We start from the raw sequence: 14,774 nt of genomic DNA on the forward strand, positions 1-14,774 counted from the left end.
TACAATCAGTTAAAGATCTAGTGACTGAAATTTTAAATCACTCCTGAATAGCAGGTTGGTTTGTTTTTTTTTTTTTTTTTCATTTAGTTATACCCATGAATTCCCAGGGGCCCTATTTGCTGGCAGGACCCTGTAACTTCAGGACACTTCAGCAAAGTGTCCCTATGTTGCCATCAAGTTGCTTACTGTGTGGTACAGAAGCTAAGCAAATTAATATCTTAAATATGCAGTTAAATTCCAAACTTCAAAGTGGCTAAGATATGAAATCTTAACTGTTCTCAAAACAAAAACAAACTAATGTACATGATAAAGGTATTAGCTGGCCCTACAGTAGTAATCATATTGCAGTATATAAATGGATTAAACCGACACCTTTTACACCTTCAACTTACTCAACTTACACATTTTTTGTGGTTGGGGGAAAGGGTGACTGGACTCAAGGAGACTAGTTAGAATGATGCTTCGGTCACCCAGGACCCATGACAAGAAATGACCAGGGTGGTGGATTTCAGAGAAGGGGCTTAATTCAACTTTCATTGTCTGAAACACATTGAGACTGTGACCGTAGCAGGCTTTTATTTTGAAATTTTCTTTTATGCCTCCAGATATTCCAGAGTTTTGAACATTTTGGAAAATTTTGCAGTGTCTTTGTTTTATGTGAAGCTTATATTACGTAGCAAAACTCAGCCACTATTGCTAACCTTTGTAATTTTAAAAAATATCGCTGCAATACTGTCTGTCCAGATTTACAATTTTGGTCAGAAATATCTTATATATTTCTAGAACGTGAGAGACTAAAAGGCCGACAGATACTGTTTATTCCTTATCAGTGTGTCACTGTTTCGGCCAGCAGTGTCCTATTCATGGACCAGCGATCAGTTAAGGAAAAATCTCTTCTAGAGCCACTGGGACTGAGGCAGAACTGTCCTCCCCTCTCAAAGCTGTAGCACATCCCTTCTCTTCACCTTTTTCACTAAGACACCCCAAACCAAATGTCCTAAATCACCCTAGATTTCTTCAGTCTGATCTAATTTTCTGGTATAATTCTCCTTCTATTTATTAGTTTGAATATGTTTTATATGTAGAATGAATAGTGTCTTATCAAATTTATTTGTGTTATAAGTCATGTCAAATCATCTGGGGAAACCAACACACCATAAAGTATATAAATGAACAGATATTACAAGAATAAAGCATAAAGTCCTGACTTTATTGCAAGCCAAAAAAAAAAAAAGCCAGTAACATACCTGAATGCCCCTTTCACCTTGATTTCCTTTGTCCCCCTGCAAAAAGGCAGTTTTATATGTAGCATAATATAATATATTCTGTAACCTTTCAAATAAACATGTTTTTCTTCAGCAAAGAAAAATACATGGTCTCATGCAAATTCCACAAGTGCCTTATATACAGAAGCTAACATAATATTTGGGAAGAGAGTAAAACCACATTATGTCAAAGTGATGTTCCAAATGAATACTTTCTTGTGCTCTTATATTCAAAAGAAAGTTTACTACAATTTCTTTGTTATAAGGAAGAAGAAAGCTTTTCCATATTGATGACAACCTGAGGTTAAACAAAGAGAAGACTTGAAAATCTTGTTTTATGAAATCAAACTGGAAAGTCTTCTTACTATTCAGCTAACAGTAGCCACAGATTTATAAGAAACAATGAAACAATGCTGAAATGGTATTTAGAAAATATATGCTTCAAAAATTAACTTTTGGGGGAAAAGTCATATACCATAATATTGTTTCCTGGAGTTTCTCAGCCAGGAGAGATGTTTGAAACCAACTAGTTCAATGTCTTTGCTCTTATAATTAACACACAGATCAGGAAAGGTAAGCATTTGCCCGAAGTTGAACTTGGGCCATGCTATCCAAACACAGAGTTTTGTGCTTACAGCAAATAAAACACAGGTTTTCTTTTAACTGACAAGTTTCTGAACAAGGAAATTCTCTAAATCCAAACATATATTCACATAGATTTAGTAAGTAAATACTATAGTCAATAGTATTAAATAAATACTGGCTGCTAAGAGTCCAACACTTAATCACTGCTGTGTGGACCATCCCTGCGTCAGCAAGTGCTGACTGCCACTCATCAGAGCAAAAAAGATTGCTCTGGGTATAATAACCTAGGGCCCGAGCAAATAACACATGAGGGATAGAAAAAATGAAATGATACAAAACTTGAAACAGCAAGGGATACAAAGATGGAGACATAAGACTTTGTACCCTTTACAGAACAAAACTGGTACAGTCACTTCTAACCTGAATGTTTAGATACTAACTCAGGGGTGTGGACTTCTCTGACAGAGAGCCAGTTAAGTTCTTGCTCAAAGCCTTCAAGCCAACAATAATATTACACAGATACAACTCAGAGCTCTTTTATTTAATGGGATAGAGACAGAACCCAAGGGAATGCTATCTTATCTCACCAAAATATTTTATGTGAATATATAAGCCTTATATTTTAAACGCACATTAATTTTAGATGAACTGTGATGTAATATAATTGTTTCAGAGAAAAGAATATCATGGTCAAGCATTCTGGTTGTAATTTTTATCTTTTCAGACTTTTGCTTCAGTTTGGGAAAGATATTCACACTTTGGTTAAGAGTGGCTCAAGTTGAATATTTGAGTAACCTGAAGGGTTAGTTTTAAATTTACACTGCTTCTGCTTCTGTGACTTTAACCCTTTTTTGTTATTGTTAGCATACACAATGGCCTGCCTGAGGGAGATAACCTGAGCCACTTGTGAAGCAGACTGTCAGGAAGTGAAACTAATACATCCCCCTGCCTGAGTCTTGCCATTCTATAGGATAGTTGCAAGGACTGAATAGTCTTTTTCCTTTGTTTCCTCACCTCCCCCAATCTCTGATCCATAAAAGAACCTGGCAACCAGGCCCTGACAAGAAGATTCTTTGGGGGCACTAGCCTGCAACTTCCTGGTCTGCTGGCTCCCCGATTGACGTCTCTTCCTTGCCTCAAACCTTGTCTCTTGAATTTACTGACTTGTCGAGTGGAGAGCAGAGCGAGCTTGGACTCGGTCACACTTTCCCTAAACAATTCTCGACTCTCCTACTGAACAATATGAATTTACAGGATATTACTTAACTGTATGTTTTCTGATCTATCTTTTTTCCAAGGTCCTCACGCAGCAGACAGTACCCATGCAGGGACATAAAAGAGGCCACAGCTCTTGGCATGGGTTGAACACGTTGCATGTGTGTGAGTACGTAGGTCATCTCACCGCTGAATGTACCATTGGTCCTCCTCTGCTACTCGCCCAAAAGAAAAACCTACATGCTCACAGCTGATTAACACTGAATTATGTATCTCAAAAATCATACCTTTTTCCCTTGAATTCCAGGTAAACCCAGGTATCCTGGTTCTCCTGGGGGACCCACCGCTCCTGGCTCTCCCTAAATAACACAGAAATCACATAAACAGCACAGACCCACTGCTTGTGAACAGCCCCCCCTGCTTGTATCTCTACATACATCTCAAATTTAAACCTGATAGTTAAAAACTTTATGAACATTCAGAGTTATTATTATAGAACTAGTAAAGAGTGAAAAGTCCACGGATGTCCTAATAAAAAGTTTTATGTTTCTTCCTATCTTTTCTAGTTAAGAAATTCTGAGAGCATATGATATTTGAAAACTTCATAAATAGTTGGTATTTTTCTTATATTTATAACTTCAACAATAAAAAATTAAGCAGTGAAAATAATAAACATGGGTATCTCTCTTTGCATTTACTAATATTTTCTCTTCATCCTTGAAATTGCTTTTTCTCATAAATCCTCCTTTAAAAAACTTATTGTTACAAAACTGGTAATAAAAAGAAGCAATAAAATTATTAAAGATTTCATTACCCAATATTTTTATTTGGTTATATATTTTCCCTCTACCTCTCACAAACATATAGGCAACTTAGTTACTAAAATGTGCCATGTATGCATACTTTTATAATAAATTATTTACTTCAAAATATATTAATATTGAAATTTTTAATATACCAGTATATATTTTAAATCTTTTAAAATTATAGAACATCATTCAATTGTATTGATTTACCATAGTTAATAAAATTCCTACTGCCGAACATTCATGTTCACCATTTTTATAAACAATATTGGGGTGAACATTCTTATCATTAAATATACACATTTATGATTTTTACTTTATATATCTGGAAAATTATTTTCTTAAACATAAATTCTTGAGCTGTTTTCAGAGCAAAGAATATTCTGTATTATCTTAACTGAATTTTCTACTCCCCATCATGTCATAAGTATTATTTCCTTTCTTTTAAGTGCCTTAAATAAGAAAGACTTACAATGTGAAAGTATATAATGACGATGTCTCAACAGCATTTAGGTTAAAATTTTAAGAGATAGGATGTACTCCTAAACATGCTTCATGGTGTTTTGGTTTTGCTTTGTTTGTTTTACCGTTAGCCCTAAACTTTTGTCACATTAACTAAAAATGACTCTCTTTTATGGAAACTAAGTTCTGTTCTCTTTGCTTACTGTGAGTTGTTGAATATGACTCTAGATTTTTGAAGGCTAGAAAAGAATTTAAAATGACTGACATCAGCTATTTGGTTTGGAGGAAACCGGTAAGGCATTTGTGACTCCCAAACTGAAAATAAAGTCCCATCAATCATCAACCAAGGAACAGAACTACCCTGGGAGACACACACACACACTCTCATGCTCAGCCACAGAAGAGAGTGATATTCTCTGGGTCAGAGAGGATATTCACATTAGCAACCAACTTTTACCAATTCTAGAAAAACCAAGGTATATGTCATGCATTTATTAACCAAACTATGATAAAATATCCAAAACACAGAAATGAAATTGGCCCACATTCACCACTGGCTTTCAGGTACATTAATTTCATCCTTCATTTCACATATCTTTTCTTAATACAACTGTTAATCTTACCAAAAAAAATGAAAGGACCGCATACTTTGAAAACATTTCTAAATACATCAAAACACAGTGAATTACCTTGAGCCCAGAAGCCCCAGGTAGCCCTTGAAGTCCAGGTTCACCTTTATTTCCCTGTCAATGCATCAAAATTATTTTAAATTTTGAATTTAGTCACCATATAGACATTTAGTCACCAGACATTTAAAGGAACATATTTTAAACAATTTTTACAGTTTCAACTTTCCAATTGTTTGAAAAATAGAATCTATATGTTAGATCTTCTTATTAAGAAAAACTATTTTAAGCAAGGAAGTGAGTCTGCATATATATAAAATCTTCAATGAGCCTGTTTGAAGCTGGTAGCTCCAAGGAAAAACATCTTTAGGGACCAGCGCTAATCAGCTAGGTCTGTGTTGCAGAGGCCAGACCCATGTATCTTAATAGCATCCTCTAGGCTGGAAATCATCCTTCCCTGTTTCACTTTCTCTGTAGAGCTCACTTTCAGTATGTAACTTAAGGAAAGAAAATTAGCCTCAAATGCACTTTTGAGTGGCTTTTGGAAGAAACATGAATCAGATAACATTTAGTGTGCATGCTTTTTCAGAATTCCAGTACAGTCCTTGCTAACAGACACTTGGAAAGCAAGACCAAGTTGTTAGAGCAAAGCATGTAAGATAGGAAAACAGGACTGGTTATAAAAAGAGACAACCTGCCTCCTGGTTCATCAGAAGAGATTGTCAGAGGTGCTTCTGGCTTTCAAATATGCTCTGACACCTGAAATCATAACCCAGTCCATGTCTGGCAAAACCCTGTTATTAAAGAGGTTGGTGATGACCACCCAGAGTCAGGGTGGGTATAGTGATCAGTAAAGAGAACCACCTTCATTCTCAGCTCATGTTGAGAACCACACAAACATAATATTTGTACTTAATTAAAGCATTTGTCCTGTTAACAGCATGATTATACCATAGCATCATGGTTCCTTAAAATTTCTAATTTCACAAATGGTTAAGCTGAAACTCACAGGGGTGACAGGACTGGCTGAAAGCTACATGACTTGATTATGTTGATGTACTTTGATGTGATTTACGTAATATTTTACAAAACTGGAATCTGGTATGGTAAAAAAGACTTACATGTGGTTCAACACCTATTCTAAAAATGAGTATTGTAGTGGAAATTGGAAGTTCTCTAAAGATCTACATAGACTCTCAGCATCGTAGCTGCCTTGCTTGCAAGAGCTGCATTGTCCTACTGTTGACCTTATATCAGTTGATATTGTAGGCACTGTTCCCAAATACATTAGTTGACACAACCAGAGGGATATGGTAATATAGAGCAGCAGTCCCCAAAGTTCTTGGCATCAGGGACTGGTTTCGGGGAAGACAAGTTTTCCACAGACTGGGCAGGGGATGGTCCAGGTGGTAACACAAGTGATGGGGAGTTATGGGGAGCAGCAGATGGAGCTTCTTTGCTCCCCCACCCCTCACCTCCTGCTATGTGGCCCAGTTCCTAACAGGCGAGTACCAAGGCCCAGGGGTTGGGGACTCCTGATACAGAGGCAGGTAAGTTACGACCTGTGGGCTAAGTCAGCCCAACGCCTGTTTTTATAAATAAAGTTGTAAAGTTTATTTTTATAAATAAAGGAACACAGGTACACCCACACAGCAGCTGCTTCTACATTCTAAAAGCAGGGCTGAGTGACCGCATCAGAAGCTGTATGGCCCTCAAAGACCAAACCGTGTCCTCCCTGGTCCTTGGCAGAAAAACATTCTAAGACCTGAGCTAACACACTGCATGAAAAGAACTGAAATCAAACGTTTCACTGAAAGGAAGATATTTTAGAGGTATAATTTTAACATCTTGAGTCTATTTGAAACAAAACAGGTTCAAAAATAGATGCTAAAAATCTGTTTTAACATCTTGAATCTATTTTTAAAATTGTACAAGATGAGGGAAATCAAACTTCATAGTAATTTATGTAAAAATAAACTGGGATGTTAGAATCACTTGACTCACCAGCCATATCAGCAGACCTGCCCAAGGGGTGGATGCCACAAATACATTGCTCTAAAATCTTTTATGGAAATTCCAACAGATTTAACTGACCTCCAGCTCAGTGTGAGCCAACAATGGGAAGTGGCTAATTTTAAAAAGCTGATAAAATCTCAGGCTGCAATTCTTAAGAATTAGAGCATCCAGAATCATGGGAGAGTCCATTGTACCCCAGTTATTTAAGGAGCATACAAATACTCTACTTTTCTTACAAAATGACCTTGAGAAATGATGGAGAAGGCCCATTTGGCGGGTCCACACTTATTACTGCTAGGGTCCACAATGTTCCAAGGACCCTCAGAGTTCACCCCTAGTAGCTACTTTCCCTGACTCCCTGGGATCCCATGACATTTTATCCCATCTCTTTCTCTAGGTAATTTAGAAGTTAAAAGTAGAATAGATTAGGCCATCTACTCATGTTGTATGCCAGGATCTATTTCCCTGGTCTAGTTCAAGGATGAATGCTTTCAAAAGAGCAGATTCCATCACTTTCTTTCAGAAAGTTATCCTATAATCTACTCATTAAATAGTCAAGAATAGTTTCTTAAGTCAAGCCAGAATCTACCCAATTTGATCCTCTAATAAGACAAGAAAAAAAGAAATTCTCTTAGCACCTGACTATGTACACCTAGAAAATAGTTGAACCAGGAAACTCAAAGAATTTCAGTTCTAACTTAAAAACAGCATCACCTGAAATCTCAATATATGTGTCAAGCTTGCCTTACATTTTTAAAATGTGGAAGTTAAGAGAATATGCCAACTTAACGCCCAGTCCTGAGGGAGGAAACGCCTAATAAAACTCATTATAAGGCATCTTACAAATAAAAATTCCATATATATTACACAAAATAATATACCAAAGAAAGCCTTGAAAGTTGGAAAAGTTACCTCCCTCATCACTAGAGAGGCTCCAGATAGTGGATTGAGCACTGGTTCCTTAGAATTCTGGGTGTTGCTCAGTGCGCGGGAGCTAGCAGTGAGGCTAGAGGGCTGTCACAAGGATCCTGGACTCCTCCCAGCTTAAACTAGGGCTGCTTCACACTACCGTGCTTTACATGCTTGGTTTCACCTAAGACTCCATTCCTCTAAGTGCTTATTTATAGATTCACACCACATTCAAAATAATATCAGTGTAGTGAAAACTCTGACTGAAGTACATCAATAGTCATTTTGCACAGAGTCCTCAGTCTTGTTAATTTCATTTTCTTTACCTTAGATCCTGGGGCTCCAGGCTGACCTGGTGAGCCATCGGTTCCCATCAAACCCTACATTTTAAGTGGGAATTGCAAGAGCAATTTAGAGAAGAATATTAAAAAGCAGTCAGTCAATTTTCAAGTTATACAGTCCTATGATAATTAATCCACTAATGTGTAATGCAATATATGAGAAACTTCCCTTCACACAACCAAATAAGGAGAATAAAGAATCAAGTTATGCAAGATAACATGAAGGCCAGCAAAGCCCTTATAACTGGTTGCTTAAATCACCTACCAATAGCAAAAATTACTGGAAAGCTAGTAAAAAACAACTGTAAAGAAAAGTTTATTTTTCCAACACTCTCACTTTCTTCCTTTTCTCATGATGACCAACATTTAAATTTCTCCTAGATATTATTTTGGTCAATTTTACTTACATTTTTTATTTTCTTGAATAATGTCTCTAAAGTGTTAAAATCTAATAAATTCTCTGAATATAATAATCTGTAAGTTACAAATGGCCATATTTTTACTAATCATATGATTCAAAATAAAACACTGAATAACTACTCTAGCAACAAGGAACTAATTTAATTTAGATTCAACTTATATACTGTTATATATATTAAAAACATTTGCTTTCTCTTTATCATAGCAAGGGAAATATGATAAGCAAAAATATTCAGTTAGCATTATCAGAAAACAGAATCTCAATATAGTCACACTGAAAATACCATGTCATCACTACTATGCTTTGCTATCAATTTAGGCTGTTATCACAACTATAAAATGTAAAATATATTACTCATAGCACAGTGTTTCAAATATTAGAAATATTAAATATACTTATTTTTGAAGTTCAATGAAGTTCTATTCAATACTTTCATTTTCTGGAGGCTAACTTAAATACTAGTAAATAAATAAGTTTAATATTTCAATGAAAAAATAATTTGGTCATGATGATGGAGGTAAAGGAAGAATAATCCATTCAAATCTCTCACCAAAATTTTATCAAATCTTTTCACAAGGTAAATACCTGCTTTTTAAACTTAAATAATTAAATGAAAAGTCAGAAACTATCAGATATTTTTTACTCAAAGTAAAAGCTGTTACAGGTAGTTTGATTCATAGGTTAAAATCCAAATCACTTTTAGTAATGACTTTCAGAAATTTTTTATGGAGTCTTATATACCATAGGATTTTCATAACTTTTAAGTAGCAAACTCATATGTCCCTTTACTCCCAAAACTTCCAAAATTATTTTCTCACTAATTTAGGATCTTCCTGTACAACCTGTTCTGAATGTATTCTTCCTTATTTGTATAAATGTGTAAATTATCTAAAAAATAAAAAAGAACATTTATTTTTAGACCTTTTCATAGTGCTCAGTTTTTTTGTTTTTGTTTTTGTAAATAAAGAGCTGGAGAATCTGTTTTCTGGTTTAGCTACAGTAACAGTTCTTGATCTTTTCTTAGATAGCCAACTTTTTGAGAAGCTGAAGAACTCTATTCTCCTCTATAAAAGTGGACAAAATCTTTTTCATACAAATGGATGGCAGTTGTGGAGTCTGTGCATCTCGTTCCTGAACACCTGCATTGTGTGAGGTTCAGAATGAGAACTCTGGATACATAGCAACACTATTTCACACCCCAAAGAATGACACTAACTTACAGGTATTCCCGGAGCTCCTTTCTTCCCTAGCGGTCCTGGAGGCCCAATATCTCCCTAAAAATCAAATACAGATAAAGTTTAAAATTGCAAATGATCAATTCATCCTTAGGAATTTCCTAACAAGGCATTCTGGAGAAGGAAATGGGAACCTACTCCAGTATTCTTGCCTGGAAAATTCCATGGACAAAGGAGCCTGACAGGCTATAGTCCATGGTGCCGCAGACTGGGACATGATTGAGCATATCATAGCATTTAGATTTCAGCTTTGGGGACTGAGTGTTGACATTATGCTCCAAGAGTTTCTCTGAATCAAGAACAAAAGCCCTTATCGTCTTTGAGAGAGTGCAGGTCTTATGAGAAGTAGGGCAAGTCTTCAAAGATCCTTTATTTTAATAAAACATACTCTTGATTACAACTATAATTATGAAGATTTGGAACTCTGCAGAAACCTCATTAGAGATAGAGATGCAGGAAACAAGAGGGCTGGGGGTGTTGAGGACACATGCTCAGCTTTCAGGAAACTGAACACTGGTCAGTTTAAGACTCAAAGGCAGCTGAAGTGATACAGAGGCCTGCCAGCAGGAGGCAGCTAGGCTCCCCAAGCCTCAGCTAGGCTGACAGGATGCCTGCCTACTAGGATGAAGCAATGAGCTCAGAACCAACAATCAAGACAAGGGAAGCAGAAAACCATAAGATTGAGAAGCAAGAGTAATAACAATGAACTGCAGATGTTAGAATGGCTAGAAACTGAATTCAGAGCTATTATCTGAAATCTTTACAAATGAAAGAACAGAATCATCAAAGACTATTAAGACTGAAAACAGAACAAGAGGCTATGAAGAATAAAAAAAAATGCTATTAGCACAAAGAACTATATTCAATATTTCCCTGGTGGCTCAGCTTGTAAAGAATCTGCCTGCAATGTGGGAGGCCTGGGTTTGATCTCTGGGTTGGGAAGATCCCCTGGAGAAGGGAGAGGCTACCCACTCCAGTGTGCTGGCCTGGAGATTTCCATGGACTCTATCGTCCATGGGGTTGCAAAGAGTTGGACACAACTGAGCAACTTTCATGTCACATAAGGAAAAAGAATCCAAAAAGTCATTCAGTTATATATATATATGTATGTATATATATGTATATATAAACAAAACTGAATGACCTTGCTGTATGCCTGAAACTAACACAACACTGTAAATCAGCTGTACTTCAAGAAAAAAGAATAAAAAGATATCATTAACATTTGAAATTCTAGAAATGGAAAATATGATTGCTTATATTTTTGTATCAACTGATGGTTTAAACAGCAGGTTAGACACAGTAAAGGAAGAATAAATAGAAAATAAACTGGAAAACATAACCAAAAAATTGACCAGAATTTAAGGATCAAGGATATGAAAGTAAGCAATTTAGAGATGGAGAGGACAAAATTAGAAGGAATGAGATACGTCTAACCAGATTTTCTAGAAAGAGCAGAAAGTGGAGAAGGAAGAGAAGTAACATGGAGATTAACAGCCACGTCGTTCAGAGTTAACAGAAATACCTACACAGAGCCAGGAAGGAAACTGAATTCCCACCAAGATGAATACAGATAAATCCATATCGAGACACACTGCACTGAGCTTAAGAACACTAAAAGCAAATAAAATACCTTGAATAATGCCAAAAGAAGGGACAGATCACTTGCAAAAGAATGGTGATTAGAACAAGAGCAGATTTTTCATAGTTAACCATGGAGGCCAGGAAATGAGAGTAGAAAAACTTCAATGTATCAAGAGGAAATAACCATCAACCTTGAATTGTATACCCTACAAAAATCCTTTTTCAAACACAAGAGTAAAATAAACATGTTAGTAGTTAAATAAAAACCGAACATTTACAATCAAGGTATTTGTACTAAAGAAATTTCTAAAGATATAGTTCAGGAAATAGAAAACTTACCCTGAAAGAGTGATCTAAGAGAATAAGATAGAAAGTAACCAAGTAAAATAGAAAGCATGTGCATAAATTCAAATTTATACTGTCTGTATAAAACAAACAAAAAAAAATTGTAAGGTCAAAATAATAGCTTTCAAAATTAAATCATACTTGAACCATTAACTATTGCCATAAATGTGACAAAATATATTCTATGTGAAGAGACATTGCCACTTTGCCCTTTTCATAAACAGATCCCAGGCCCAAATCTTTCAACTTTCAGTCATACTTACTTTTTGTCCCATTAATCCTTGGTTTCCAGGAAATCCTGGGATGCCCTGAGAAGAAATAGAGTAGATTTTTAATTTAAGAAATCTAGATAGTATAATTAAAGAAGAATAGGCCAAAATGGGAGTTTTAATTTGCAAATTATGCAAATCATCAAGCATAGCTCTTGACAGCAAGAAACTGCTATTTATAGGAAGTAAATTTTGGAAAAGAAAAAATTTATGGGATTTAATATTATACGAACATGTACTGATATTTATAGCTTTAAATGTAGACTTAAGAAAATAAACTATGAGGATATTAACCTTGGCTCTTCTTTCAGAGCAACATAAGTGATAAAATAAGAAGGATATTTCACTTGAACACTTTCTTGCTTTACTTATAACGATTAACGCAAAAAGACTGTCAAATCATAGGAGTTCAAATTCAACGAACAGGTCCAAAGGCCTCACAGCTTCTGAACCATAACTAAAAACTAATGAAACTAAATAATTCCCTTCAAACTGAGCCTTGAAACACCCACGAACTTAACTCCTTATGTAAGATACAGTTATCTTTCTCCTGATGATTTCCTTGCCGAGAAAATTGTGGAGTATATGCAGAGCAGTTTGTAGAGAGACACAAAGAGAGAAAGATAATTCATTCACCTGGTTCAACCCGAATGTACAAGTTCTCTAGCAAGATTCAGAGAAAATTAATGCTAATTATCTAACTTTAAGAATAATGCCAGCACATTTATTGACAGGAAAGTAGTTCTATTGTCATTCGAGGCATTTACCAAAATGATCATTTATCACACATATTTATTGAACAGTGATGGTATCAAAATTTATTTCTTCCTAGCCCCTTTCCATTTTCCTAGCTTCTTTCTTGATGACACTTCAATTGAACAAATGACTAACATTTGTTTTTATGGATATGTATTGACTCTGGCCAGAAAAGGAATTTGGAAGATAGGGAAATTGAGTACCATCAGTATTTCTCTGAAAGCCCTCTGCATCCTCAAGGCTTTCAAAGAACAGCAGTGGTCCTCCATAAATCAGGGCAATGAAATCAAGTATTTTCTACTGCAGGGAGAACCTGCCATTGTTTTGATGTCACATCTTAACTATTAACACTTGTCCATGTGGTAGCCACAATTATAGTACAAGATACAGCACACAGTTCTAGTTTTAAAACCCAAACTTAAATTCCATAAAGTGGAATTCAGTTTGATCCTATTTGGCTCAATTCAGTTCACCCTTTGCAGAGAACAAAAGCTGTATGAGAGCGATGACCATCAACAAGGGGCTCACACACTAGTTGAAAACACAAGTCTCTATAAACTAACTAGAGAATAAATAAAACAGTATAAAAATTTTAAGTAACATTATAATACATGAGCACAGTATGCCCATTAGCACTTTAAAGAGAAATCAAAAGTAAATAATTGAGTGATGAGTATAAAGAAAATAGAGTGCATGCTTCTAAGGCAGAAAATGCATACTCTCAAAGCAGTCAAAGTCCACTTCAACAGGCCATGTTTCAGCATGAAACCATCCAGAACCAAACCCCATTCAAATACACACTCACACAAATTCAGTAAAATGGTGAAGGTCTGAATTTAAACAAAATTCAAGTAAAATCCGCCTGTTAACTCTTATCAGATGCAAGGTGGACATACAGAGTTCTGCAGGGGTGTCGCTGCTGGGTTGCTAGGCCCCAAGAATTCCTGAAGAGATCCCGCAATTGCCCTGATCCCATCAGACCCGAGAAGCTGAATTTTGTGCTGCATGGAAACTTTTGTTACTTAAGGTTTCATCCCTGTTCAAATCTCTATGCTCTTCAGTTCAGTTCAGTTCAGTTCAGTTCAGTCGCTCAGTCATGTCCAACTCTTTGTGACCCCGTGAATCGCAGCACACCAGGCCTCCCTGTCCATCACCAACTCCCGGAGTTCACTCAGACTCACGTCCATTGACTCAGTGATGCCATCCAGCCATCTCATCCTCTGTCGTCCCCTTCTCCTCCTGCCCCCAATCCTTCCCAGCATCAAAGTCTTTTCCAATGAGTCAGCTCTTCGCATGAGGTGGCCAAAGTACTGGAGTTTCAGCTTCAGCATCATTCCTTCCAAAGAAATTCCAGGACTGATCTCCTTTAGGATGGGCTGGTTGGATCTCCTTGCAGTCCAAGGGTCTCTCAAGAGTCTTCTACACCACAGTTCAAAAGCATCAATCCTTCGGCATTCAGCTTTCTTCACAGTCCAACTCTCATACACAACCTATATTAGTAGTTATTAGTTACTCCTTTCTCTGCAGCCAACCCCACTGTCAGCAAGGCTACGTTTTCACTTTGAAGGAAAAACAAAACTATGCCCAAACATCCCTGAGCAGCACCCAGGCCTCGCCTCCTAGAAGGTCTTAAGAGCCCCATTCCACCCAGATCAGTCCCTGGATTTGATTCAATACCTTTGATCTGAATAATTCTAATACTAAGCATGGTCTACATTAGGACACACCCACAAATCTTACATTATTTCAACATATCTAATAGCTAATATTGAGAGTGTTTGGGGAGATTTCAGATTAAGAAAAATAGATTCCTTTGCCTATTTCCTGTCTTCATAAATTAAACATGAATACATTCAGTCAAAGATATTAAAAGAAGTCATAATATCTTCTAGTTCAACTGTATCGAGAATTATTAAATACTTCATAAATACCAGCGAAA

At 36.3% G+C, this 14,774-nt stretch overlaps 1 protein-coding gene across 1 annotated transcript in view; it reads right to left on the minus strand.

Annotated features, from left to right (window-relative positions):
- The window catches only part of COL21A1 (collagen type XXI alpha 1 chain), a 152,731-nt gene that overhangs the window by 11,718 nt on the left and 126,239 nt on the right, over positions 1-14,774 (minus strand). Inside the window, exons 19-24 of the mRNA XM_040249057.1 lie at positions 12,074-12,118; positions 9,867-9,920; positions 8,211-8,264; positions 5,023-5,076; positions 3,353-3,424; positions 1,248-1,283 (exon numbers count right to left, since the gene is read on the minus strand). Coding sequence (XP_040104991.1) covers positions 1,248-1,283; positions 3,353-3,424; positions 5,023-5,076; positions 8,211-8,264; positions 9,867-9,920; positions 12,074-12,118 — 315 coding nt within the window. The remainder of the gene's footprint in view (positions 1-1,247; positions 1,284-3,352; positions 3,425-5,022; positions 5,077-8,210; positions 8,265-9,866; positions 9,921-12,073; positions 12,119-14,774) is intronic.

This window comes from Oryx dammah, unplaced genomic scaffold (assembly GCF_014754425.2).
Source record: "Oryx dammah isolate SB20612 unplaced genomic scaffold, SCBI_Odam_1.1 HiC_scaffold_11, whole genome shotgun sequence".
Lineage (NCBI taxonomy): Eukaryota > Metazoa > Chordata > Mammalia > Artiodactyla > Bovidae > Oryx > Oryx dammah.